At 65.4% G+C, this 23,369-nt stretch overlaps 1 protein-coding gene across 2 annotated transcripts in view; it reads left to right on the top strand.

The window, feature by feature from the left end:
- Positions 1-21,370, top strand: part of COL5A1 (collagen type V alpha 1 chain) — a 71,813-nt gene extending 50,443 nt beyond the window's left edge. The window contains exons 42-66 of one of the 2 annotated variants that reach the window (XM_058672923.1): positions 788-895; positions 2,472-2,579; positions 3,129-3,182; positions 4,532-4,585; positions 4,662-4,769; positions 4,955-5,008; positions 5,097-5,204; positions 6,337-6,390; positions 7,068-7,175; positions 7,633-7,686; positions 7,877-7,930; positions 8,616-8,669; positions 9,208-9,261; positions 9,667-9,774; positions 9,856-9,909; positions 9,988-10,041; positions 10,665-10,772; positions 11,500-11,553; positions 12,212-12,247; positions 12,395-12,448; positions 13,077-13,332; positions 13,548-13,660; positions 15,532-15,600; positions 17,810-18,043; positions 20,805-21,370. In XM_058672923.1, the coding sequence (XP_058528906.1) occupies positions 788-895; positions 2,472-2,579; positions 3,129-3,182; positions 4,532-4,585; positions 4,662-4,769; positions 4,955-5,008; positions 5,097-5,204; positions 6,337-6,390; positions 7,068-7,175; positions 7,633-7,686; positions 7,877-7,930; positions 8,616-8,669; positions 9,208-9,261; positions 9,667-9,774; positions 9,856-9,909; positions 9,988-10,041; positions 10,665-10,772; positions 11,500-11,553; positions 12,212-12,247; positions 12,395-12,448; positions 13,077-13,332; positions 13,548-13,660; positions 15,532-15,600; positions 17,810-18,043; positions 20,805-20,951 (2,259 nt within the window). In that variant the 3' untranslated portion in view covers positions 20,952-21,370. Of the gene's footprint in view, positions 1-787; positions 896-2,471; positions 2,580-3,128; positions 3,183-4,531; positions 4,586-4,661; positions 4,770-4,954; positions 5,009-5,096; positions 5,205-6,336; positions 6,391-7,067; positions 7,176-7,632; positions 7,687-7,876; positions 7,931-8,615; positions 8,670-9,207; positions 9,262-9,666; positions 9,775-9,855; positions 9,910-9,987; positions 10,042-10,664; positions 10,773-11,499; positions 11,554-12,211; positions 12,248-12,394; positions 12,449-13,076; positions 13,333-13,547; positions 13,661-15,401; positions 15,471-15,531; positions 15,601-17,809; positions 18,044-20,804 lie in introns of both variants that reach the window. The other variant, XM_058672922.1, reaches the window with a different exon arrangement.
- The last annotated feature ends 1,999 nt before the right edge of the window (positions 21,371-23,369 follow it).

Here is a 23,369-nt window from a genome sequence, read left to right as displayed (position 1 = left end):
CGGCACGCACGACCAGCCAGGTCCTCAGCGTATGCTGATGGACGAGGGGGCGTGGCTGTGAGGGGAGTGTTCCCTGAGTGGCCAGGATGGTGGAGGGGGCTCCCGGGTACGTCAAGTGGGGAGAATAGAGGGGCTTGGGGCTGAGGGGTGGGCTGCTGCTGCCTGCCAGGGGCTCTCAGGAGAAGGCCCAGGGAGTCAGTGTGTGGCTCCGGCTGGGGCCAGCGTGGCAGGGTGGACATGGGGCTCCTGGCCCTGGAAGTGTATCCTGAAGCCAGTTGTCTGGTCAGGTGTCCCTTCTGGCCCTAAGGACGCTGTGGCTGCAGGCCGAGGGCATTGGCTCCAGGCCAGGGGCTGTGGTCTGCCCTGAGCATGTGGCCGCCAAGGCCCTGTTCCTAGCTGACACTAAATGAAAAGGGTCATAGCCTCGCCCCCTCCTGTCCTTCCCAGGGATGGGGACTGCGGGGCCAGCCAGCAGAGCCTGCAGTTTGGGGTGCCCTAGGATACTGGGGGCACTTGGGCATTCCCCAACACTGGCCCTGAGAGCTGGGGAGGGCGAGCTAGGTCCCCTGCCCTCCCTGCAACCACGGTTGGAGCATGGGCCTCTCACATCAATGACCCTGCTGGTTAGCGCAGGGTCCTGCAGGAGCAGGTGACCCCGGGGGGCAGTGGTGCCCCCCCGCCCCAGGAGGCATAGCGGGAGGGTGTGTGCTTGGACCAGAGGAGATGGATCATATCCCAGGCACGCGTCCTGTTCCTGGAATCACACCGCCACTCTGCCCCATTCCAGGGCTCTCCAGGGGAGCGAGGGCCCGCTGGTGCGGCTGGGCCCATCGGCATTCCAGGGAGGCCTGGGCCCCAGGGGCCTCCAGGGCCAGCTGGAGAGAAAGGCGCTCCTGTAAGTATCACCCTGGACTTGGGCATCCCACCGCGGGTCTGGGCTGGGCGTGGCCTGAGGGGTCACCATGGTGCCAAGGGCTGCGTCCGTGGGGCAAGTGGGGAGCTGGCCCAGTGCCCTGGCTGCTGGTCTTCATGTACCCGTGGGTGCCCCCTGTGGGGTAGGTTGCAGCTGCCCCAGCCCAGGCCTTGACCTGTCCATGGAAGGGTGTTCTGAACTCGGTTGTCCCTTTGCTGATCTGGGGGGCAGCCCCTCCCCAGCAACCCCGCCCCCATTTCCGTGACCCTCGCATACCCAGCAGGGAGGGGGGAATCAGGCCTGCCTGAAGTTTGGTTTCCCTGGAGACGCCCGGGCAGCTGCCCATCCCGTTGCCCCAGGGGGTGCCCCCGGCCCCCATGGGACATCGGCCACCTCCTAACCTCTGGGCAGCACTACAGATCCACTTTCATTCTGTCTCCCCTTCGACGTCTGGACGCCTTGGGAGCAGTTGTGTGAGCTGGCCGCGATTACCGGTCAGCCAGGGAGAGCAGGGTAGCAGTGGGTGCCCTCACTGGCTCATGGGTAGAAGGAACAGACAGATGCCCACCTGGGGCAGGAACTCCCCATGGAGACCACGCTGCTTGCACACTGGAGTGTGCTTCCGGCTGCTGGTGGTCTGTCGGGAGGCTCCCTTGTCAGGGCCCGTCTGGAGCCTGCTGGGGCCAAGGACGCCACCTGGACATCAGCTTCAGTAAGGAGAGACTGTGAAGAGGCACAGCCACGCCAAGCCAGGAAGGGGCGGAGGGGGCTCCCCAGGAGCTGAATGCAGGCAGGTGGGGTGGCTGGAGCCAGCGTCCGCCCTGTCCCACCCTCCCCTGGCCTTCAGCTTCCAGGGGTGGGAGGACCACAGCTGCTTAGCGTGGCTGGTGCCTGGCACATGGGGCAGAGTGACAATGCAGCTAGGGCCGAGTGCAGCCACTGAGGGCCGTGTGCACACTGTGCAGCCACTGAGGGCCGTGTGTGCGCTGAGTGCAGCCACTGGGGGCCGTGTGCACACTGTGCAGCCACTGAGGGCTGTGTGTGCGCTGAGTGCAGCCACTGAGGGCCGTGTGCGCGCCGAGTGCAGCCACTGAGGGCCGTGTGCATACCGTGCAGCCACTGAGGGCCGTGTGTGCGCTGAGTGCAGCCACTGGGGGCCGTGTGCACACCGTGCAGCCACTGAGGGCCGTGTGCGCGCTGAGTGCAGCCACTGAGGGCCGTGTGCGCGCTGAGTGCAGCCACTGGGGGCCGTGTGTGTCCCACATGCTTGCACTGCACACATGTGCAGTGGATACATGTTGACATGGGCTGTGTTGTGCACGCGTGGGCCTCCACATACAAAGCAGTGAATGCTCACACGTGCACAGGCAGGAGAAAGCTGGGGCCTCAAGCCCACACCCTCCCGGCCAGTAGCTTGGACGGGTCTGCCCTGTGCTTCGGTTTCCCTGTCTGCAGGCTCAGCCTTCCCTTGGACTGGAGGTGATGGTCACTGCCAGCCTTGGGCTGGGTGTCCTCCCGAGGGCACCATGCTTGACAGGGACTCCCGTGTTCTCCCTAGGGTGAGAAAGGCCCACAAGGACCTGCTGGCCGAGATGGCCTCCAGGGCCCCGTGGGGCTCCCTGGCCCTGCCGGACCCGTGGGCCCTCCTGGAGAAGATGGAGATAAGGTAAGAGGCCTGGGGGTAGCCAGGCCAGTGGGGAGGCCGGAGGGCCGTGCCCTGTCCGGGAGCTCAGCCCTGGCAGCCAGGCAAGTAGCAGGAGCTGCTGGGGCCTCACGCACCTGCTTGTTCCATGTGGATCCTAAAGGCTCCTCCTAGCGGATCCTCCCTAGCGCATCCTCCCTAATGGATCCTCCCTAGTGCATCCTCCCTAATGGATCCTCCCTAGCGCATCCTCCCTAATGGATCCTCCCTAGCGGATCCTCCCTAATGGATCCTCCCTAGTGCATCCTCCCTAATGGATCCTCCCTAGCGCATCCTCCCTAATGGATCCTCCCTAGCGGATCCTCCCTAATGGATCCTCCCTAGCGGGTCCCGTATGGACCTCACTGCTACTGTCACTTGGGGTGTCCGTGTCTTGCTGGGGAGCAGAATGACTGTCCTGGTGTCACCCCGCACACTCTCACTCCCCTAGGCTGGCCAGGGGACCCTCCTCGTGGGCGGAGCACCCCAGGGCCAGGCCCTGTGGTCTGTCTGACCGTTTTCCTGTCTCTCCAGGGCGAGATTGGGGAGCCTGGGCAGAAAGGAAGCAAGGGGGACAAAGGCGAACAGGTGAGTGGCCACTCAGGTGGGTGGGGCGGGGCCTCGGGGAAGGTCGGGTGGTTGTGGAGTGTGTGTGTATGGAGGGTGTGTGTGTGTGTATGGAGGGTGTGTGTGTGTGTGTGTATGGAGGGTGTGTGTGTATGTTTCTGTGGATGTATGTTTCTCTGTGTGGTATGTATATGTGTAGAGGATGTGGGGGGTGTTCCCGTGTGTGGGTGTGTGTACGTGTGCACGCACGCGGGCATACCAAGACATGTTAGAAAACCCCTGGAGAGGTGAAAGGCGCGGCTTACCCCAAGCCATGTGCTGGACTCACGCGAGTTTCTGGGCTCAGCATTTTCGAGCGTTGCAGAGCGTCAGTGCAGGGACCCCCTCCGTCCCCCAGCCTGAGCCCAGGCGAGCGGAGTGTCAGTGCAGGGACCCCCCTCCGTCCCCCCAGCCCGAGGCCGGGCGAGCGGAGTGTCAGTGCGGGGACCCCCCTCCGTCCCCCCAGCCCGAGGCCAGGCGAGCGGAGCATCAGTGCGGGGACCCCCCTCCGTCCCCGAGCCCGAGGCCGGGCGAGCGGAGCATCAGTGTGGGGACCCCCCTCCGTCCCCCCAGCCCGAGGCCGGGCAAGCAGAGCATCAGTGCGGGGACCCCCCTCCGTCCCCGAACCCGAGGCCGGGCGAGCGGAGCATCAGTGCGGGAACCCTCCTCCGTCCCCCCAGCCCAAGGCCGGGCGAGCGGCAGAGGTCGTGCTGCCCTTGAGCCTTCGGTTCCTGCAGACTCAGCCGGCTCGCTGGAGCTGACAGAGGCAGAATGTCCCAGGCCACGCAGCCTCGGTCCCCCACCCCACCTTGCTGGTAGCCTGCTCAGGCCCCCAGGGGCCGTGAACCCTGCCTGGCCTCTGTAATTCCCGAGCAGTCGCAGCCCCGACTCTGTGCTGGCCTCCGGCTCTGGGGACGGGACGCCTGTGCCCCTCTGGCTGTGCCTTCCCCCACATGCCTGTGTGCCCGGTGGCTGGTGCCTGGGAGCAGCCTGGGAGTGGCATCCTGGCAGAGCCCCGACGCCAGCACAGTCCTGCTCCTTACGGCAAGTCGGGACCTCGTGGACCCATTCGTGTTGCGTGGTGGGAGCCGAGGTGACACGCAGTGGCCTCTGGTGCAATAGTGGGGTTGCTGTCCCTCGGCTGGGCCCACGGCTCACCAGCAGCCATCCTGGCCCACAGCGTGGCTGGCACTGTTGCCTCATGGCTTCCCGCCGAGTGCCACACCAGAGCACAGGAGCCTGACCCTGGTGGGCACCCTGGGTGGGCTCCATCCGCCCAGGCGCACCTGTGCCTTAGAAGCCGACCCACATTTCCACCTGGTTCCCCACAGGGACCTCCTGGACCCACAGGGCCCCAGGGCCCCATCGGACAGCCAGGCCCATCGGTGAGTATGCGTGGCCAGAGAGCCCGGGAGCGGCACTACCTCGGGGTTCCTGGACCCGGCTGCTCTGTCCCCACAGGGAGCTGATGGTGAGCCAGGGCCGCGCGGCCAGCAGGGCCTCTTCGGGCAAAAAGGAGACGAAGGACCTCGAGGCTTCCCTGGGCCCCCTGGGCCCGTGGGGCTGCAGGTAACCCAGGTTCTAGGGAGAGAACAGGGGTGGGGGCATAGAGCAGGTGGTGGGTGTGGCCGTGCCGCACGCCCCCGCACTGCTGCCCCAGCACAGTGGGGATGGCTGCACATGGCAGGATGTGTCAGTGGGCGTTCCTGGGCCATCCGACGCCGACCGTGGTGGGTTGCTGTGCTCTCTCTCAGGGTCTGCCGGGACCCCCGGGCGAGAAGGGTGAGACGGGCGACGTGGGCCAGATGGTGAGTATAGCCGGCCAGAGCGGCCGGCCTCCGGGCAAGGGCTGGGGTGTGTCTTTCCTGGACTCAGTGGCCTTCCCTTCTCCCCTAGGGCCCTCCTGGTCCCCCTGGCCCCCGTGGACCCTCCGGAGCACCAGGTGCTGACGGGCCACAAGGGCCACCCGGTGGAATAGGGAACCCTGGCGCCGTGGGAGAGAAGGTGACGCAACTGCATGGGATCAGCATGGGAGGGGAAGTGGGCTGGGTGTGTGTGTGTGTGCTGGGTCTCCGTGTGTGCACAGGCGTGTGTGTGCTGGGTCTCCGTGTGTGCACAGACGTGTGTGTGCTGGGTCTCCATGTGTGTGCACAGGCGTGTGTGTGCTGGGTCTCTGCACAGGCGTGTGTGTGCTGGGTCTCTGCACAGGCGTATGTGTGCTGGGTCTCCGTGTGCACAGGCGTGTGTGTGCTGGGTCTCTGTGTGTGCACAGGCGTATGTGTGCTGGGTCTCCATGTGCACAGGCGTGTGTGTGCTGGGTCTCCGTGTGCACAGGCGTGTGTGTGCTGGGTCTCTGTGCACAGGTGTGCGTGTGCTGGGTCTGTGTGTGCACAGGTGTGCATGTGCTTGGTCTCCGTGTGTGCAGGCATGTGTGGGTTCCCGTGTGTGTGTGAGGTATGTGCGTGCTGAGCTGGGTTGCTCCTGGCCAATGCATGTTCAGAAGTGGAAGCTCTGTAACCAGGGACTCTGTGTGTGTGTTTCGCTGTGCACATATCTGAGTGTGTGGATGCTTGTATCTGTGTATGGTGGGAGTGACGGTGCAAGGCCCAGCCCGTGCGTGCTGCTGAAGGCACACGCGTTGGCTCTCGCCAAGTGGCCGCGCCCTCCATCCTACCTGCGTCTCCAGGCTCTCATTCTGACGTGGGCCCACGGCTGAGCCAAGCCCCCTGGCTGCTCCATGGGCCCTCAGCAGCACAGGACAGGGCTCCAGGGTGAGCCATGGGCAGGGGCGCACGCCCAGCTGCAGGAGGCGGCCTCCCTGTGCCCCGCTGTGGGGCAACTGGCCCTGCTCCCCCACTGCCCCGCCTGCCCCCTCTGCGGCCTTGTCCTCTCCCTCCCCCCGCCTGCGCCCAGCTGGCTGCTCAGTTGGACACTGAGGTCCCCTCTAAGGAAAGCCCCCCAACAGCGCCCTTGGCCACCCATGCCCCCTCCTGTGCTAACATCTGAGGCTGCTCCCCTCACCCACCGTGAACACCTCATCCTTGCACGGCCGCTCTCCAGCCCTTCTGATCCCAGACATGACCACCGTACCCTGCAGCCCCTGCCCCACCACTGACCACCCTCCTTGCCTCCTCAGGGGGAGCCTGGCGAAGCTGGCGAGCCCGGCCTCCCGGGAGAAGGGGGCCCCCCGGTGAGTGAGTGGGCACGGGGCCGGGAGGGATGTGAGGGGGCACGGGCCCAGAGCCCTCACTCTGCCTCGGTGTCCCCATCCGTGAAATGGGATTCCTGAGCCCTTTCAGCCAACCTCGCAGAATCTGGGAAAAAGGAAAACAGGACCCTGGGACGGTGTGTGTGCTCGCGTGCATGTGTGCAAACATGCCAGGGCAGTGAGCCCGTGTGTGTGTGAGCAAGCTCTTGGCAGTGACCACCGCAGTGAGGGACCGCTGCCGCTCTCCCGTGTGGCGCCCAGGCCTCCCCCGCTGCCCAGAAGCCGCAGGGCCAGCCGCCGCCGAAGGCCCCTGGAAGGCAGGCAGCGTTGACTGCACAGCCGGCCTCGGGCCTAGCAGCGCCCGGTGGGGGCCGGGGCTGGAGGCGAGGTCTCCAGGGCTTCTGGCCGCACCCTTGCCTGAGGACTGGGGAGGGAGGCTGGGGTGCTCCTCACTGCACCCCCTTCTGAGTCTGTGCTGAGCTCAGCCTTAGCCATGCACGGCCCTGCAAGCCCCCCGCCATTCGGAGCTGGCACTGGCAAGTGCAGGCCTGACCCCAGCCCAGTGCCCACTCCGTGGGTGGGCAGAGGACTGGGAAGTGCCCTGCTGGCCCGGGGACCCCTGTCAACTCCAAGACTGGACGCTGGCCTCTTCCTTCCAGGGCCCCAAGGGCGAGCGAGGGGAGAAGGGTGAGGCTGGCCCATCGGGTGCTGCTGGACCCCCTGGCCCCAAAGGCCCACCCGGAGATGACGGCCCCAAAGGCAACCCGGTGAGTGGTTCTGGGCTGCCTGGGATGAGGAACCCCGTGCCCTGGGCAAGCCTAGGGCCAGAGCGTCCTGGCTGTTGCCCCTTCTGGGGCTCAGCTGCTTCAGTGGAGTCAAGAGGGAAGGAGACGGGTTGGGTGGGGGTTGGTGTTCCCAGCCCAGGTGAGGCACACGCCTGCTCGTGCACCTGAGCCTGCCAGGGTCGCACTTCTGCCGGCCCTGAGTGTCGGGGGCCCTCAGAAGTGCATGCTGGAAGCCAGCAGTGCTGGGGCTCAGGTGGCTATCAGCCCAGAGGTCCCAGGGCAGGCGGGCAGGACCCTGACCCCTGCGTAACCTCCCAGCTGTGTGAGGACTCCTGGATGTTGGCCTTCTTGGAATGTTCCAGAAATGGGGCTGGGCGGTGCCTGCCCTCATGCAGCTGGTAACCCAGGCCGCTGTCTCTCTCTCTTCCCCACCCACCAGGGCCCCGTCGGATTTCCTGGGGATCCCGGCCCCCCCGGAGAACCCGGCCCCGCGGTAGGTGCTCCGAGGCTGCTGCCCAGTGGCTCTGCTTAGGGCACAGCATCCCTGTCCCGAGGACCTGCTTTGAGGGAGGAGCCCCGTGTGCCAGCCACAGGCCTGGGCTGCATGGGTGCTGGACCGTGGGTGGCGGCTGCCCGGGGGTGCTGACCAGGAAGCAGGACGGTGCGTGGTTTTGTCCCCCCAGGGTCAGGACGGTCCCCCTGGTGACAAAGGAGACGACGGTGAACCTGGACAAACGGTGAGTGACCACAGGACAGGACTGTGTTGGGGGTGCCCTGTGTGTGCCAGGCAGGGCCCTCACGGCGCTGGCTCCTGGCTGGGCCAGGGCCAGGGGCCTCCCTCTGATGGCCATGGAGCCTCATCCCACGGAGGTCTCCACAGCTCCACAGCCCCAAGGCCGCCCCAGACCTCGTCTGCCGTGAGCAGCATGCGTTCACAGGCAGGCCACGTCAGAGTTCACGTGGCCTGTTGCTGCTTCTCCACGCGGCAGTGGCGTGGCAGCCAACACGAGGGACAGAGGCGGGGGGAGTCAGAACCCAGCCCTGGGTCAGACCTCCCACCGTGACCGCCCCCTCGGAGCCAGGGCTCCCCATGTTGTCATGTGATGTGCAAGTGGGCACTCGGCCCCCAGCCCCGACCCCGAGCCAGGCTGTGTCACCTGTTCAAGAAGACGCAAGTGCCGAGCAGGGCTCAGGGCTCAGCCCCGGGGCCAGATCCCCACAGCTGTCCCTGGATCTGTCCTCCATTTCCATGGAAGGAGGGGCTGAGACCCCTTCCTAGCAGTCAGGACTAGGAGGCCAGCCTGGAGGATGGGTCAGAGCTCAGGCATGAGGATACCTGTGCCAGCCCAGGCCCAGCTGGCTCCCCCTTCCTGCCCCCGTCCAGTAACCGCAGGGACCCTAATGCACTTTGTCTGACCACAGGGATCCCCTGGCCCTACTGGTGAACCTGGACCGTCGGGGCCTCCCGGAAAAAGGGTATGTCACCCACCCATGCCTGCTGGGCCCTGGATGCTCCGTGCAAGCTGACAGGGAGGGGCTGGCGTCCACGGTGGGCTTGGCCTCAGCCCCTGGCCCAGTGGTCAGCTCCCACACTGTGATGGCCCCAGCGGGGGGGGGGGGGGAGAGAAAAGCCACCAAACTGGGACCCACCCTGCCCTACGCCAGCTTCCTGGAGTCACAGACGGAAGGGCATCTGTGTGTCTCAGGGCATCTGGCACCTACTCATTGCCAACAGGCACAACAGACAAGTGTGGTTGACAACCGGACACATGGTTGACAAGCCGGCCACATGGTTTTAGTGGGAGAGGAGCCACCCAACAGCAGCTGCACGCTGTCCCACAGGGAGCAGGAGGCCTTGCCTGGAGCCGGAGTGCCCAGGGCTGGTGTTCGTGCTGGCCGGGGGCCCGGAGTGGCCCATGCCCCCTGCCCCGCTGCGCGAGGCCTGTGTTGCAACCTGAGCTCGCGGCTCTGGCCCCCGCGAGCCAAGCTTGCCACTTGTCCCCTCTTATTCCAGGGTCCCCCCGGCCCCGCAGGCCCTGAAGGCAGACAGGGAGAGAAGGGTGCTAAGGTAAGCAGCTTTGCAGCTGGGCTCAGGCCCAGGGGGAGGGGGCCCATGCCAGGCCTAGAGGGGCGCTGGGCAGAGCTCTGGTCCACCCCGGGGGAGGCAGCAAGCCATGGCCGAGTCAACAGGAAGAGGAGGTGTGTGGGCACGGGAGCCGGGGAGCCAGCGGGGACCGTGTGGGGCAGGGAAGACACCATCCTGTCACCAGAGGGGCACCATTATCCTACCCTGGAGGCCATTATGTCACCCACAGCCATGCCCACGTGGCATGGCGGAGGCTGCTGTAGCCTACAGAGGGCTGGGAGCCTCCATGAGGCACACACACAGGATGAGGGCAGCCCCAGCTGCGGGGGAAAAGGTATCGGTCTCCCCGGCTTCCGAGCCACCCACCCAGCCCTCACCACCCCACAGGGAGAAGCCGGCTTGGAAGGCCCTCCTGGGAAGACTGGCCCCATCGGCCCCCAGGGCGCCCCTGGGAAGCCGGGGCCCGACGGCCTGCGAGGGATCCCAGGCCCTGTGGTGAGTTGCGAGTCTACGGAACAGGGTGATGTGCGGGTGGTGGTCTCATGGGATATGAAACTCAGGGTCTCTTTCTTACAGGGTGAACAAGGTCTCCCGGGGTCACCAGGCCCTGACGGTCCCCCGGGCCCCATGGTGAGTGACAGTCCCCTGGGGAGGAGGGTGGGTTTGCCCCCCAGGACTCCTCCCTGAGCCTTCTGCTTTCCTCCACAGGGCCCCCCCGGCCTCCCCGGCCTCAAAGGCGATTCTGGCCCCAAAGGTGAAAAGGTGAGACCCCTGGCGTCACAGACTGGCCAGGCCGTGGGTCTGTGGCTCTGGCTGGCAACTCAGCTGCCGTGGGTGGTGGGAGCCAGGAAGCCACACCCCTGTCTGAGAGTCAGGAGACCCCAAGGTTCTGGCAGGATGGACAGAGAGTCCTGGCCGACAGGCCCTGCCGCAGCACGCAGAGCCCCGCGGCCCCCGCGGCCCCAGCCGGCACCCTTCGCGTGCTCGGGCCATGGCTTTCCCTCTCCCGGGACCTCAGGAGCCCAGCATGCATTCCAGGCAATGGGTCCCCCTTCTCTTGCATTCTGGGGTGATGTTCTCCGCCCCACCCTCTCTTTCCAAAGAGTTCTGTGAGCGCAGACACCCCGAGGTGTCCTTTGAGGAAAGAAGGCAGGACTTGGATTTACCCTCCGGAAAACTCGGAGATGCGCTGGAGGGAAGAGACAGACGTGTGCCCTGTCCTTGTCCAGCGCCTGTGAAGTCCCCACCCACACCTGCTGCTCCAGGGCTAGGGCGGCACGGCCTGCCCCACCTGCCCTGGCTCCTGGAAGGTTTGGGGTGACTCAGCATCTTGCCATCTGGCTGCCCCGCTTGCCTGTCTGCCACATGACCCCTTCTCCCTGCAGGGTCACCCCGGCCTGATCGGGCTCATCGGACCTCCAGGGGAGCAGGGAGAGAAGGGTGACCGTGGTCTCCCTGGCCCCCAAGGCTCATCGGGCCCGAAAGGAGAGCAGGTGTGTGAGCAGGGTGCGGCCCAGGAGGGCATCGTGGGACCCGACAGCCCAGTGGGGCCCGCTTTGCAAGTGGGAGCTGTCAGCAGTGGCGGTGGGGAGCTGGGGCGGGACCCTGTGTTCCTTCCGCCGCCCTGTCTGGGAGACAGCCGGGAGTGAGGGGGCACAGAGGTAGGCCAGGAGTTGGGGCAGGTGAGGCTGGGCATGCCCCGTCCTTAACCATCCCCGTAGGACCCTGTCTCATGGTGGCCCAGGTGTGGCGCAAGGCACTGTGTGCCTGTTGAGCTGTGCCCCTCACCGCCATGCCTGGCCTGAGGCGAGCCAGGCAGAGTGGGGCTGGGCCAGGAAGCCTGTGGGGTCCCAGGCTGTGGGGGTGGGCACCGGGGTGCGCTTAGCAGCATATGGGAGGGGCCGACAGCAGGGTCCCCAGCCCTGGAGGCCACGCCAGACAGGACAGGTGTGGACAGGCCCACATGGCTCCCTTCCTCCGCATCGAAACACAGCTGAGAACGGGAGGGACCCAGCCAGGGCAGAGCTGTTGGAGTGGTCAGCTGTGCTGTAGAGAGCATTTAACCAGGCTGGGCATGGCCCACAGTGGCCAGCCCATGGTCCGGGCAGCCAAGTGCAGGGGAGTGTGCGGCCTGGGGGGAGCCGGGCCCACTCAGGCAGGGGCTAGAAGGAGCACGCTGCAGCCAGGCCAAGCTCACCTGCACCCTCTGTCCCTTCGTAGGGCATCACTGGTCCCTCCGGCCCCATCGGGCCGCCCGGCCCCCCTGGCCTGCCGGTATGTATCGGGGGTGTTTTCAGGTCCCCCAGTCCTCCCTGGGAGAGCAGGGAGTCTGAAGGACACGGGAAGATGAGACCTTGAAGGCTGGTGGGGGGCAGGCAGAGAGCCCCGGTCTCTGGCTTCCGAGCATTTGAAACTTTGGTGTGTAGGCGGTCCCCGCACTCTTGTCCCTGGCAGCAGGGCCCATCAGCCAGTAGGAGGAACCGGCCCCTGGTCTCTGGGCTCCCAACCAGGGTGCTTGCCAGCTACAACCATGTCCCCAGGGCCCTGAGCCGTTACCTGTCCCAGCCCAGGGTCCGCCCCAAGGTGGCCCAAGGCTGCATGCCTGCTGACCCTGCCGTGGGCCAGGGCTGGCGGGGCTGTCTCATGGGTCCTGCTATCTCCCATACTCTGTCTGCTCGCCTTGGGGAGCTGGGGTTGTCCCTCCCGCCTGGGCAGGGTATAGGCCCAGGGGGCAGACAGAACTCCTCTGTCGGCTGCAGGTGGCCGGTGGCCCTGCCCGGCCCTCTTCCAATCCACCCCTACACACAGGCCAGGGCAGGTGTGGAGTCCTGGGAGGGGTTGGGAGGTGAGGACAGGGAGACAGGGCCTGGGTGGAGGCCTGGGTGATGGCCTGGGCGGGTCCACCTGCTGACCCTCGGCCCCTTCTCCACAGGGCCCTCCCGGTCCCAAAGGTGCTAAGGGTTCCTCGGTAAGTGCCCCTGGCCCTGGATGGGAGGCGGGCAGGGACGCAGGGCTCCCTGGGAAGTGCTGCTCCCCACGCGGTTTCAGGGACTGTTCCGGGTGGGCTTCTGTGCCCTCCTGCCCCCTTGACCGAGTCTCTCATCTTCCTCTCCAGGGCCCGACTGGTCCGAAGGGCGAGGCAGGCCAGCCAGGACCCCCCGGCCTGCCCGTAAGTTGTTGTGGAAGACAGAAGGGGCTGCTGTGCCCAGGGACTTGGGGGCGCCTGTGGGGTGGGGGCGGGCTCTGACAGCCATGAGAACTGCCAGGGGCTTGTCTCGGGTTGTGGCAGCCGGATAGGAGTCGCACAAAGTCCACCAAGGAAGGAGCCGTCCCCAAGAGAGGGAGAGACGAGAGAGAGGCTGTGTGTTTGTGTGTGTGTGTGTGTGTGTGGGCAAGGGGGAGATGTTGGGAGGGGAGGTGGGCAGGTGTCGGGGCTGAGACACCCCCAGGTGCTGGTGGAGCGCCCCAAGGACACTCCCTCCTTGGGTAGTGGGGAGCACCCGCACTCTGGAACCTTCCAGAAGCGTCTGGCTCCTTGCATGTGCAGGCACTGGTGCCTCTGGCTGCGACTGGGAGGGAGGCCGCAAGTCACCCTGTAGCCAGCGGAGGTCTGAGCTTTGCAGAGGAGACAGGAAGGGTCGGGCCTCGGGACACCATGGACGACATGGCTTGGTGGGGTGCAGGCAAGACCAGCCCGCGCAGATGGGGCAGAACATTCTGGAAACAGACAAGTGCCAGGTGGGCACGAGGCTCCGCTGCCGGCCTCGCCCACCCACGGCTGCCCCTTCCGCACGCAGGGCCCCCCAGGCGAGGTCATCCAGCCCTTACCGATCCAGGCATCACGGACGCGGCGCAACATCGACGCCAGCCAGCTGCTGGACGACGGGGCCGGCGACAACTACGTGGACTACGCCGACGGCATGGAGGAGATCTTTGGCTCACTCAACTCACTCAAGCTGGAGGTGGAGCAGATGCGACGGCCCCTGGGCACCCAGCAGAGCCCCGCGCGTACCTGCAAGGATCTACAGCTCTGTCACCCCGACTTCCCCGACGGTGAGGCGCCCCGTGTGGTGAGGGTAGGGGGGACCTGAGGCGGGGCACACTGCCACCCTGGTCACGCCTTGGCCATCTGCCCCCCCCCCCCGCCTGTGGTCTCAGGGACCGGGCCCTCCACACCCCTGCCTGCTCATGTGGACCCCAAGTCCTGGCCCGGTCCCTCAGCAGGTGTCTCCTAACTCTGCCGCCCCTTCTTGTCCCCCCGAATGCAGGTGAATACTGGGTGGACCCCAACCAAGGGTGCCCCAGGGATTCCTTCAAGGTGTTCTGCAACTTCACCGCCGGGGGCTCCACCTGTGTCTTCCCTGACAAGAGGTCCGAGGGGGTGAGTGACGCGCCGGGCCTCGCGCTCGGGGCTCCAGGGCTGCAGGCAGATGAGCACAGGAGATCCCACCATCGGCTCATTCCTCGAAAAGCCCGGAGCTGCTGAGCAGGTGTCCAGAGCCAGGGGCTGCGTGCAGGTCTCCCCCGGGGTGACGGGCCGCAAACACTGCCTCGCGGTGCTGCCAGCGGGGGGCGGGGCCAGGTGCTCCCGCATGGGGCACAGGTGTTAACTCAGACATGGGTGGGCAGTGCTGCCCACCTGCAGCCTGTGACGGGCTCGTGACCGCCGGCCACCACGTGTCTTTCCACCGACTCAGATGTTTGTGGGAACACCCAGGGCACTTTAAAGGTCTCTGGGGAGGGGAGAGTAGAGTAACGCCCCCGACATCCCCAGGGGGCTGGTCTCCGGCGCCCCCTTGCCCTGCTGTCCCGAGCAGTGGGCTGTCCCAGCGGGGTCCTGAGTCGCTGGAACCCTGGGGAGTCCTCCGAGCAGTCCTTGCCCTGCTGTCCCGAGCAGTGGGCTGTCCCAGCGGGGTCCTGAGTCGCTGGAACTCTGGGGAGTCCTCCGAGCAATGACCTGGTGGCTTTCCTGGGGCTTCGAGCTGGTGAGGATGTGTGTGCTCATGGTGAGCGTGTGGGTGTGTGTACACGTGGCAGGTGTGCATGTGATGGACACGGGGTCGTATGCATACAGGAACGTCTGCTCTCGCTGTAGGGTCACTTTGGCCCAGGACAAGGAGCAGGACAAAGTCTGCTCGTCACCTGCTGGGAAGGTGACAACCCCAGCCTCTGTGCCTGCATCTGGCCGGAGCAGGAACCCCGCCTGGTCCATGCTGTCCCAGGCTGGCTGTGAGGTTTTACTAGTGAAGATTTATTTATTTATGTGAGAGCAGGATAATATATCAAGAGAGATCTCCCACCAGCTAGTTCACTCCCCAAGTGGCCCCCCAGCTGGGGCTGGTCCTGACTGAAGCCAGGGGCCAGGAGTCTCTTCTGGGTCTCCCACACGGGTGCAGGGACCCAAGGCCTTGGACCAGCCTCCACTGCTTTCCAGGCCCCAAGCAGGCAGCTGGGTTGGAAGTTGAGTGGCCAGGACTCAGACTGGCTCCCATATGGGCTGTTGGCACCACGGGCTGCGGCTTTACCCCACTGTACCACAGTGCAAGCCCCAGGATGGGCTGGTTCCTGTCACCGTCCCCAGCCGTGTTTTGGGGTCTGCAGTACATGGGAGGGGTGACTTGGCCATCCTGTAGTCCTCCTCCTCGCTGGGGCGCAAGCCCCGGGGTGTCCCAGGGAACCGGGCTGGAGTCTGCAGGCGGGGGCCTCAGCTTAGACCACGGCCTCGCCCCTGAGGGCACATCGAGGCGGCCCTAGGCCTCCGGAAGTCTGTGGGGACTCTGACTGCTGCTGCTTCCGGTCCGAGCCGGGTGCTGGTAACAGCCGTTTGGAAACAGGAGTGAGGGCAGCAAGGCCCCCTCACTGTGAGCTCTCGGGACAGCGAGGCCCCCATGGGACCCAGGCTGACCCTGGCATCCTCGGCCCTGGGCAGCCACGGAGCACCCGGCAGTGCCCCAGAGAACACACAGGTCAGATGTCCACGAAGACCAACCTCCTGCAGCCGTGACGGGCCCTGCAGGGCCCCCTCTGGGCAGCACTCCGGCTGGGAGCAGGGTGGACCCCACGCTGGCGGCGGCAGAAGTAACCCCTTTCCTTTCTTTTTCTCGCATCCATCGCGCCTGCAGGTCAGGATCACCTCCTGGCCCAAGGAGAACCCCGGCTCCTGGTTCAGCGAATTCAAGCGCGGGAAGCTGGTAAGGGGGCCTCTGTCATGCCGGCGGTTGTGGCCTCAGCCGCCCGTCTCATATCTTGCAGAGTAAAATGGCCCGCTGGCCCAAAGAACAGCCTTCCACCTGGTATAGTCAGTACAAACGAGGCGCCCTGGTAAGTGTCGTGGGTGCTGCTGCTGCTGGCCGCACAGCTCTGCATGGGCCCTCACTGCCCGGTCACACCTGCTGCTCGCCCGGGCCCATGCGCCACGCCCCGTGGCAGCGAGGCTCAGTGAATGAGCACCCAGCCGGGGCCGCTTCCCGCTGAGACTGATCAATTTGCCTGATGCGACCCCCTCCTGCCAGACCTGGGCCCCCGTCCGGGTCTGGCTCAAACACCAGGAGCGGCTCCTGGGGTCTCCTGTGCACCACGGGGCCGTGTCTGTCCAGGCTGTAACTTCTGGGGAGCACCTCTGACATGCCCAAGCCCCGGGATGAATACATCCGCCTCCCTTAAAAGAACGTGCCTCGCACACTGCTCGAGCCCACCCAGGGGGGCAGATGGATGCCCCCGCGGGAGGCCCTTGGCCGCATGCGCAGTGCCCCGGCTTGGTGTGTGAACAAGGCAATTAAAGCAGCAGGATTGGGGCCGTTCAGAGCCCAGGGTGCCCTTCCTGCATCTGTTCTTGGGGTCCAACCAGGGCAGCCCTCCCGCGGGAGGCAGCTCTAGGTCTCAGGGCCTCCAGGCTGTCCATCAGCCGCCAGTGCTGCCCTGCAGCCGGAGGACCAAGCCCAGTTGTTCTGCATGGGCACAGAGGCCACTAGCCCCCAGCCCACCCCTAGCCCTGGGCTCAGTGAGCTCTGCACAGCTGGGCCTCTGGGCACTGCCTGCGGCCCTAAGCCCTGCACGTCTGTTCCCCAACAATGCTGGAGGCTCTGTCACTACACCGCCGCCCACCCCCAATCCCAGCTTCCTCTGCAGCTTCGCTGTGGGGGTCTCGGGTGTTCTGCTCACACTCCCCTGCCACCTGTGCGTTCTGCAGAGAAAAGCCACTGCCCCGCAGAAGGACCTGAGGGGGACAGCCCGTGGGCAGGGAAGGGGGGTGAGGCGGGCAGGAGCAGCCCAGGGAAGGTGGGACCGGGCCCGCCTCATCTCCAAGGCCACCTCCCGGCTGAGGCGCAGTAACCGTGGCCCCCAGCCTTCTGTCCTGTTCCGCAGGTGAGGGTCAGGGCCGGCGCCGTCCTGGGGACATAGTGCCCGGCCTTTGCCGTGTCCCTTCCCCGTGCCCAACTCTCTGGGCGGGATCTAGATGAAGGGGCCACTCAGAGAAGCTAGTCCTTTATGGGAGCTGAACCACCCAGAATTCTCCCTTTGAGAGCCCCCGCTGGGCAGGCCCAGACCCTGGGGTGCTAGGCTCGCAGGTCTCAGGTCCTTCTGCGAGTGATGCTGCTCGCTGGCTGCCCCTGCATGCGTCCCCTCGAGTCAGGCACGTCCTGGAGGAACCCGATGGCCCGGCTGCCGGTTCGTATTCCTCTCCCTCCACAGGTCCGACCGGCACGGGCGTGCGCCATGCCAGGCGCTCAGGGGCTCAGCTTGCTCTGGTTGAAGTCGGGTGCAGGGCATCGCCCCAGCCACCCCGCGTGCAAACACCCCTGGCAGGTTGAGCCCATGTGGTCATCTGCTGGCCACGTGAGGAGGGTGGGAACAGCTCTCGCGCAGCATCCAGGAGGTGGAGCCCCTGGGCCCCGTGCCTGCTGCAGCTCTGACCCGCTGCTGAGAAGGCTGCCGACAGCCCTACCCCTGGGTTTAGCTGGGCAGGGGCAGGGCTTCCAGTGACAGGCAGGCTCCTGCGGTGCTTGCCCTGGGGACAAGGTGGAGTGGATGACTGCACCTACCGGTGTCCTAGGCCCCCAGTTGGGTACCAGGCTGTCAGGGCCACTGCCCATGTTGGAGCGATACTCGCCCCCTTGACACCTGCCACCCGCCAAGGCCCTGGGAGCAGAGGCCAGCACCCAGTCCTGGGCAGACTCACGGGGAGAGCAGCTGCCTGAGCTCTGGCCCTGGGGAACCCAGCTGCTGCCTTGGAGAGGCTGGAGGTCAGCCTTGAACAGACCTCGGTCAAGGTGGCCAGCCCCTGGAGTAGGGAAGGGGGAGGGGCTGGGTCAGGTGAAGGAGCCTCTGCCGCAGGCAGGCTTCCTGGAGGCAGCAGCACACAGATGGGATACAGAGGCTAAGCTGGGGCCGGCCAGCCCACAAGGAGGGGACGGGGTGTTTGAGTCCGCAGGGAGCCAGGTGCGGTCACAGTTCACTTTGGTGGCAGGGACCCAGAGAGCCGAGGGGCGCCCAGGCCCACCTGGCTGAGCCCCGCCTCCCCACCCCGCAGCTCTCCTACGTGGACGCCGAGGGCACCCCTGTTGGCGTGGTTCAGATGACCTTCCTGCGGCTGCTGAGTGCCTCTGCCCACCAGAACGTCACCTACAACTGCTACCAGTCAGTGGCCTGGCAGGACGCCGCCACGGGCAGCTATGACAAGGCCATCCGCTTCCTGGGCTCCAATGACGAAGAGATGTCCTATGACAACAACCCTTACATCCGCGCCCTGGTGGACGGCTGTGCAGTGAGTCATGGGCGGCCTGGGGCCCTGGACGCCTGTGGGGCCGTGTGTGTGTGTGTGTGTGTGTGTGGACGGCTGTGCGGTGAGTCATGGGCGGCCTGGGGCCCTGGAAGCCTGCGGGGCCGTGTGTGTGTGTGTGGACGTGTGGGTGTGTTCAGAGTGCACCTGCGGCGGTGCACCCAGCCCATGGCAGCTCCCTGTGGACTGGGGTCTCCAGGGGCGTGGGCGCCGCCGCTCCAGGCTGCAGCGTGGCTCACTGGGGAGCCGTGGCCAGACCTGGTTCTGCTGTTCTCAGCTGGGGGCGTCCCAGTGCGGACACCAGCAGGGGTCCCTCTGTCACTACATCTTCCCCCTGCTCTGGAGTCGGCCAGCATCACCCTGTCCCAGAGTCCACCTAGGGCCTCTCCCTGTCGATGCCCGGGGTCCCTGGGGCCCCTCTGAGTCCCCAGCCTCCATCCCACGCTGGTCACAGTGGCGTGTGCCCTGTTGGGGGTGAACTTGAGCTCATGCTGAGTCCATATGGACAGCTTTGCTTCCCATGGGGCCAGGAGGAGCTGAGATCCCAGGTTCAGCTTTGCCTCCGTCTGCCGAGAGAGCCTGATGCTGTAGGCCCCAGCCCCAGCTGGCAAGCCTGGCTGGTCTGGCAGGGATGCAGGGGCGGGGCCTGGGGTGGCCACTCCCCCAGCCGGCCCCACCTTCAGCCCCAGGAAGCGGCTCTTCCTACACTGCCCAGGCGCTGACCTGCCCTCGCTGTGGGGCTTGTGCAGGTAGCAGTCGGTCAGCACATGAGGCCTGGCTGCGACACCTGGGCACCCCGTGTCACGGCCAGGGTGTCGCATGCACCCACCCAGCATGGTGTCGGGTTCCTGGCCTGGGTCGCGAGCTGCTCCCACCTCTGCCTCCCCTACAGAATATCGTTAAAGCCCCTGCTAGCCAGGTCTGGGAGAAGACCTCAGATGGTGCCTTAAGAGAGCTGGGGATGTGTCTGACCCGCCCGCACGCCGTGGCTCCCCGGTATTGGCACAGCTAGGCTGGGTGCCAGGCGGGGGCAGGAGAGATGTGACTTCTATGAGGCCAAGAGGTGGGGGCTCAGAGCGGCCCTGCTGCTGGGGAAGCGGGGTCTGCAGCCAGCGGGGAGGGGTCCTGTGCGGTCCCCCCGGCCTGGGCTGGAGGAGCCACACCCCTCATTGAGTTACAGGGCAACCGGGACCCGAGGGCTCATCGGTTTCATTCCGTAATAACAGCCCAAGACATTGGGATTCCTCCATGGGCATCCAGGGGCAGGTGCCCCAGCAGTGCAATGGACAGGGCTGCCATGTGGGCCAGGCACAGGGAGAGGCACAGATCCATGGGTGGGTGGGAGTGGGCAGGCCGCCGCCGCATAAATCCTCCTGCTGGCGCGCCTCCAGGCAGCCCCCAGGAGCACTGTTTGCTCATAATGGTTATTTATGCCTCGGGAAGAGAAGGTACAGTGCCCGCTTTCCCTACGCCCCCCATCAGCGCTCTGCTAACTAGAGCATGGGGCCCCATAAATCTGGGGCAACACACCAGAAGCTGCCGCTGCCCCGGGGCCAGGCACAGGTCCTATGCTGCCGTCACTCACCCGGGTCACAGCTCTGACGGGGCACCATCTCTCCCCAGTCTCACCCCAGAGGGAGCCAAGGCCTGGGGGCGGGGAGGAACAGGCACACTGGCCTCCCACTCCTGCCACCCCCAGCAGCTCGGGAGTGCAGGCTTCAGGCTGGAACAGTAGGGCCTGCCCAGGCTGCAGGACCCTGGCTTCCCTAGGAGTCGGCGCTGTGGGCGGCCTGAAGCATTGGGCCACCTTGGCCAGGGTCCTCTGGGACAGCGGCTCTCGGGGGACAGCCAGTAAGCAGAGGCCCCCACTTCCTACATGCAGCCTGGAGCCAGGGCCAGGCTGGGCGCTGTGCAGTTGGGGGCTGCCATCCAGGGCCAGGCTGGGCGCTGTGCAGTTGGGGGCTGCCATCCAGGGCCAGGTCGGCGGGTAGGTGGTAAAAGACGCCAGCCTCTGAAACCTTAGTGGTGGTGGGGAGGGCCTCATGGTGTCCAGCCTCCCTAAGGGAACTGGACACTTGGCTTGGAGTCTGGGGGGGGGCACGCCCTGTAACTGGGAGCAGTCTAGGGGTGGGTGGGCACGCCCTGTAAGTGGGAGCAGTCTAGGGGTGGGGGGGCATGCCCTGTAACTGGGAGCAGTCTAGGGGTGGGTGGGCACGCCCTGTAAGTGGGAGCAGTCTAGGGGTGGGGGGCACGCCCTGTAACTGGGAGCAGTGGTAGGGGGGCATGCCCTGTAACTGGGAGCAGTCTCGGGATGGGGTGGCACGCCTTGTAACTGGGAGCAGTGGTGGGGGGGCATGCCCTGTAACTGGGAGCAGTCTGAGGGGGGCATGCCCTGTAACTGGGAGCAGTCTAGGGGTGGGGGGGGCACACCCTGTAACTGGGAGCAGACGGAGGCCCTTCTAGGCAGCACCTGCCACCAGGGCCTGCTCCCCCCACTTCTGGAGGGTCCCTGGGGGCCGGGCTTGGGCTGTCCCAGGCCTCATGTTCCCAGTACACCTGTCCCTGGGAAGCCGCTTGTGAGGGCCACTGCCTGGGTCCGTGCTGTTTGAGAAAGCATGATACACAGTTTGACTCTGCAGGACACAGAATGTGTAGTGGCGGGAGGAGCAGGGTAGGCAGCCAGTCGAGGGACCCCAAATGGCCCCACATCCTCATGCAGACCCCCCTGCTTTCCTCCTGCCCCCAGACCAGGAAGGGCTACCAGAAGACGGTGCTGGAGATCGACACCCCCAAGGTGGAGCAGGTACCCATCGTGGACATCATGTTCAACGACTTCGGCGAAGCCACACAGAAGTTTGGGTTTGAGGTGGGGCCGGCGTGCTTCATGGGCTAGGAACGCCACCCGGCCCGACAGCAACCTCGTGACCTCAGCACGTGCCCGCCCTCGGGAGCCCGGTCCCCTCACCGTGCCCGGAGAGAGCCGAATCACATGACCTAGCCACACCGCAGCCTCCCAGGCCGCACCCCACGTCGACACGCGCAGCTTGCCCCGTCTGACGCGTGGTGGTGGACTGGGGGCTGCTGGAGTCTTTGGATCTCACTTCCTTTCTAACTTGAAGATGCGGATTGTCCCCAGCCCGCCCCACCTGTCCCCGAGGCGGGGCCCTGTGAGGTCCGCGGTGCCACCAAAGCCCCCAACTTGGTCCTCGGCGATGGGGGGCCGGGGCTGTCCCCCGGGTGCCTGTTCCGATGGACCCACGGTGCTTGTGTTTCTGTGAGTTTTAAGTAAATATTTGTATTGTGTTGTTGTCCGTGTTACGTGTGCCTGTCTCACTCGTGCAGGGAGCCCCAGCTTTGGGCCCTCGGGGACAGAGGAGGAAGGGGCCGGGCCTCTGTGCTGGTGGCCATGGTTCCGATGGGGAGTGGGACACCTCCCACGCTCTCCCCCGCCCCTGCCCGGCGTGGTTGGGGGTGCACCAGACCAGTGAGCCCCAGCACCTCTTCCCCACCCCCGCTGGCTCCAGACTTTGGTGGGGAGGAGGAAGAGCCAGAAGTGACAGCTGACGGCCGTGCCGGCCCCCTCCCCCGGGAGCGGCCAGGACCCCGCTTCCTGTGCACGGTGGACCGTGACGCGGACGCGGACCCGGTGCTGCCCTCACACGTCTCCTTTGCGGTGCTATCTCCACACCTCTGCCCCAGCTTCCTCGCTCCTGGCCGTGGCCTCGCCACTCGAGGTGGTGTTGTCCAGGCTGTTAGATTCCCCGCTCCCAGAGATGATGCTCGCTGGGCCTGAGAACAGCCAAGGCCCCCACGACAAACAGGCGTCCCCGAGGCGTGCCGGTCCCAGAGGCTTGTGGTGCTAACTGATGCTTGCTCTGAGAGCTGACCTGGTGCTGGCGGCTCCCTGCCCCTGGGGCCTGGGCAGTGCAGTGACCCCAGGAGTCTCCGCAGGGCTTCCTGCCTGCCTGAGCAGCTGCCCCGGAACCCCAGGGGGCTCGGCAGGAGGACCCCAACGGTCCCTTCACTGTGAAAGCTGCCCCTCCCTTCCACCGTGACACGGCAGCTGGACCCCAGGGAACGAGCCATCCGCTTCGGTGCTGTCCTCCTGCCCCCGGCAGAATGTGGCTCCCGGCGCCGGAGACCACGGCAGAGCTGGCCGTGCCGGCCCCCGAGGACCTCACAGAAAATGCCTTGCTGTCTTGCCAAAGGACAGCCTGGCCCTGGGACCCTGAGCACACCACCGCCCCACATCTCTGAACAAGAAGCTGTACCAAGGACTGCCCTGTGTGCCTAGGTCATGTGGTTCTGCCTCTGTTTCTTGCCTGAGTCACCTCTTGTTCTGTTGCCCCTCCGTGGGTCTCTCCCAGTCTTTGTGGTTTGTATCCAAGTTCCAAATGTGTCCTTTGCTCTCAGACCACTCTAGCTATGGTATATTGCAATAAAACTACGTCTTATATTTGCACTAAGTCTGTGGACCTGGCTTACTTGTCATCCCCGCCCCCCCATAGGTGACCAACAGGTACACAGAAGGCCATGTGTCCTGCCTTGTGCTCAGTCATCAGGTAGAAGGCTGGTCAGGTCAGGTGAGCAGGACAGGGGCGTCCCATCCCAGTCAGTAACCTTGGGCCCATGAGCCGTGACCTCTGCTGCTACCCCTGGTGATCATTAGAGGCCAGGGCTTCCTGTGGCCTCTCCGCTCCCTCTGCTAGACAGTTAGCTGGGCGTGCAGGTCACCAGGCCGGGTGGCCCTCCCAGCACCAGAGGAGGTAACACTAGGTGTCTCCTGGTAGGAGCTATGAAGGTTTTAGCCCCAGCATTGTCAGGGGCCGCTCTGTGGTGCCAGACAGAGGATTCTGCTGAGGTACTTTTCTCTGGGGGGACACTGGGACCCTCCATAGTGTTACTGGGGTGCTATACAGGGCAGCTTGCCAAATGTGCTGAGGTTGCCAGTGGTTGCTGCGTTCTTTTGCTTCCCACAGACGCTCTGTTTTCTATAGGCTCCTCATACATATAGGCTGATTTTTAACTTCCTACCTAAGCCATCCACCCACCATTCACCCACCCACTCATCCATCCATCCACCCATCATTCATCCATCCATCCATCCATCCATCCACCTGTCTATCCATCTACCCACCCATCCATCCACCCACTCATCCATCCATCCATCCGTCTATCTGTCCATCCATCCATCCATCCATCCATCCTTCCACCCATCCATCCATCCATCCATCCATCCATCCATCCATTCATCCACCCGTCTATCCATCCACTCATCTATCCATCCATTATCCATCCATCCACCTGTCAT

This window comes from Ochotona princeps, chromosome 14, assembly GCF_030435755.1.
Source record: "Ochotona princeps isolate mOchPri1 chromosome 14, mOchPri1.hap1, whole genome shotgun sequence".
Taxonomy (NCBI): domain Eukaryota; kingdom Metazoa; phylum Chordata; class Mammalia; order Lagomorpha; family Ochotonidae; genus Ochotona; species Ochotona princeps.
Note: the sequence above shows the minus strand (reverse complement) of the source record. Positions and strands in the feature narration are given on the sequence as shown.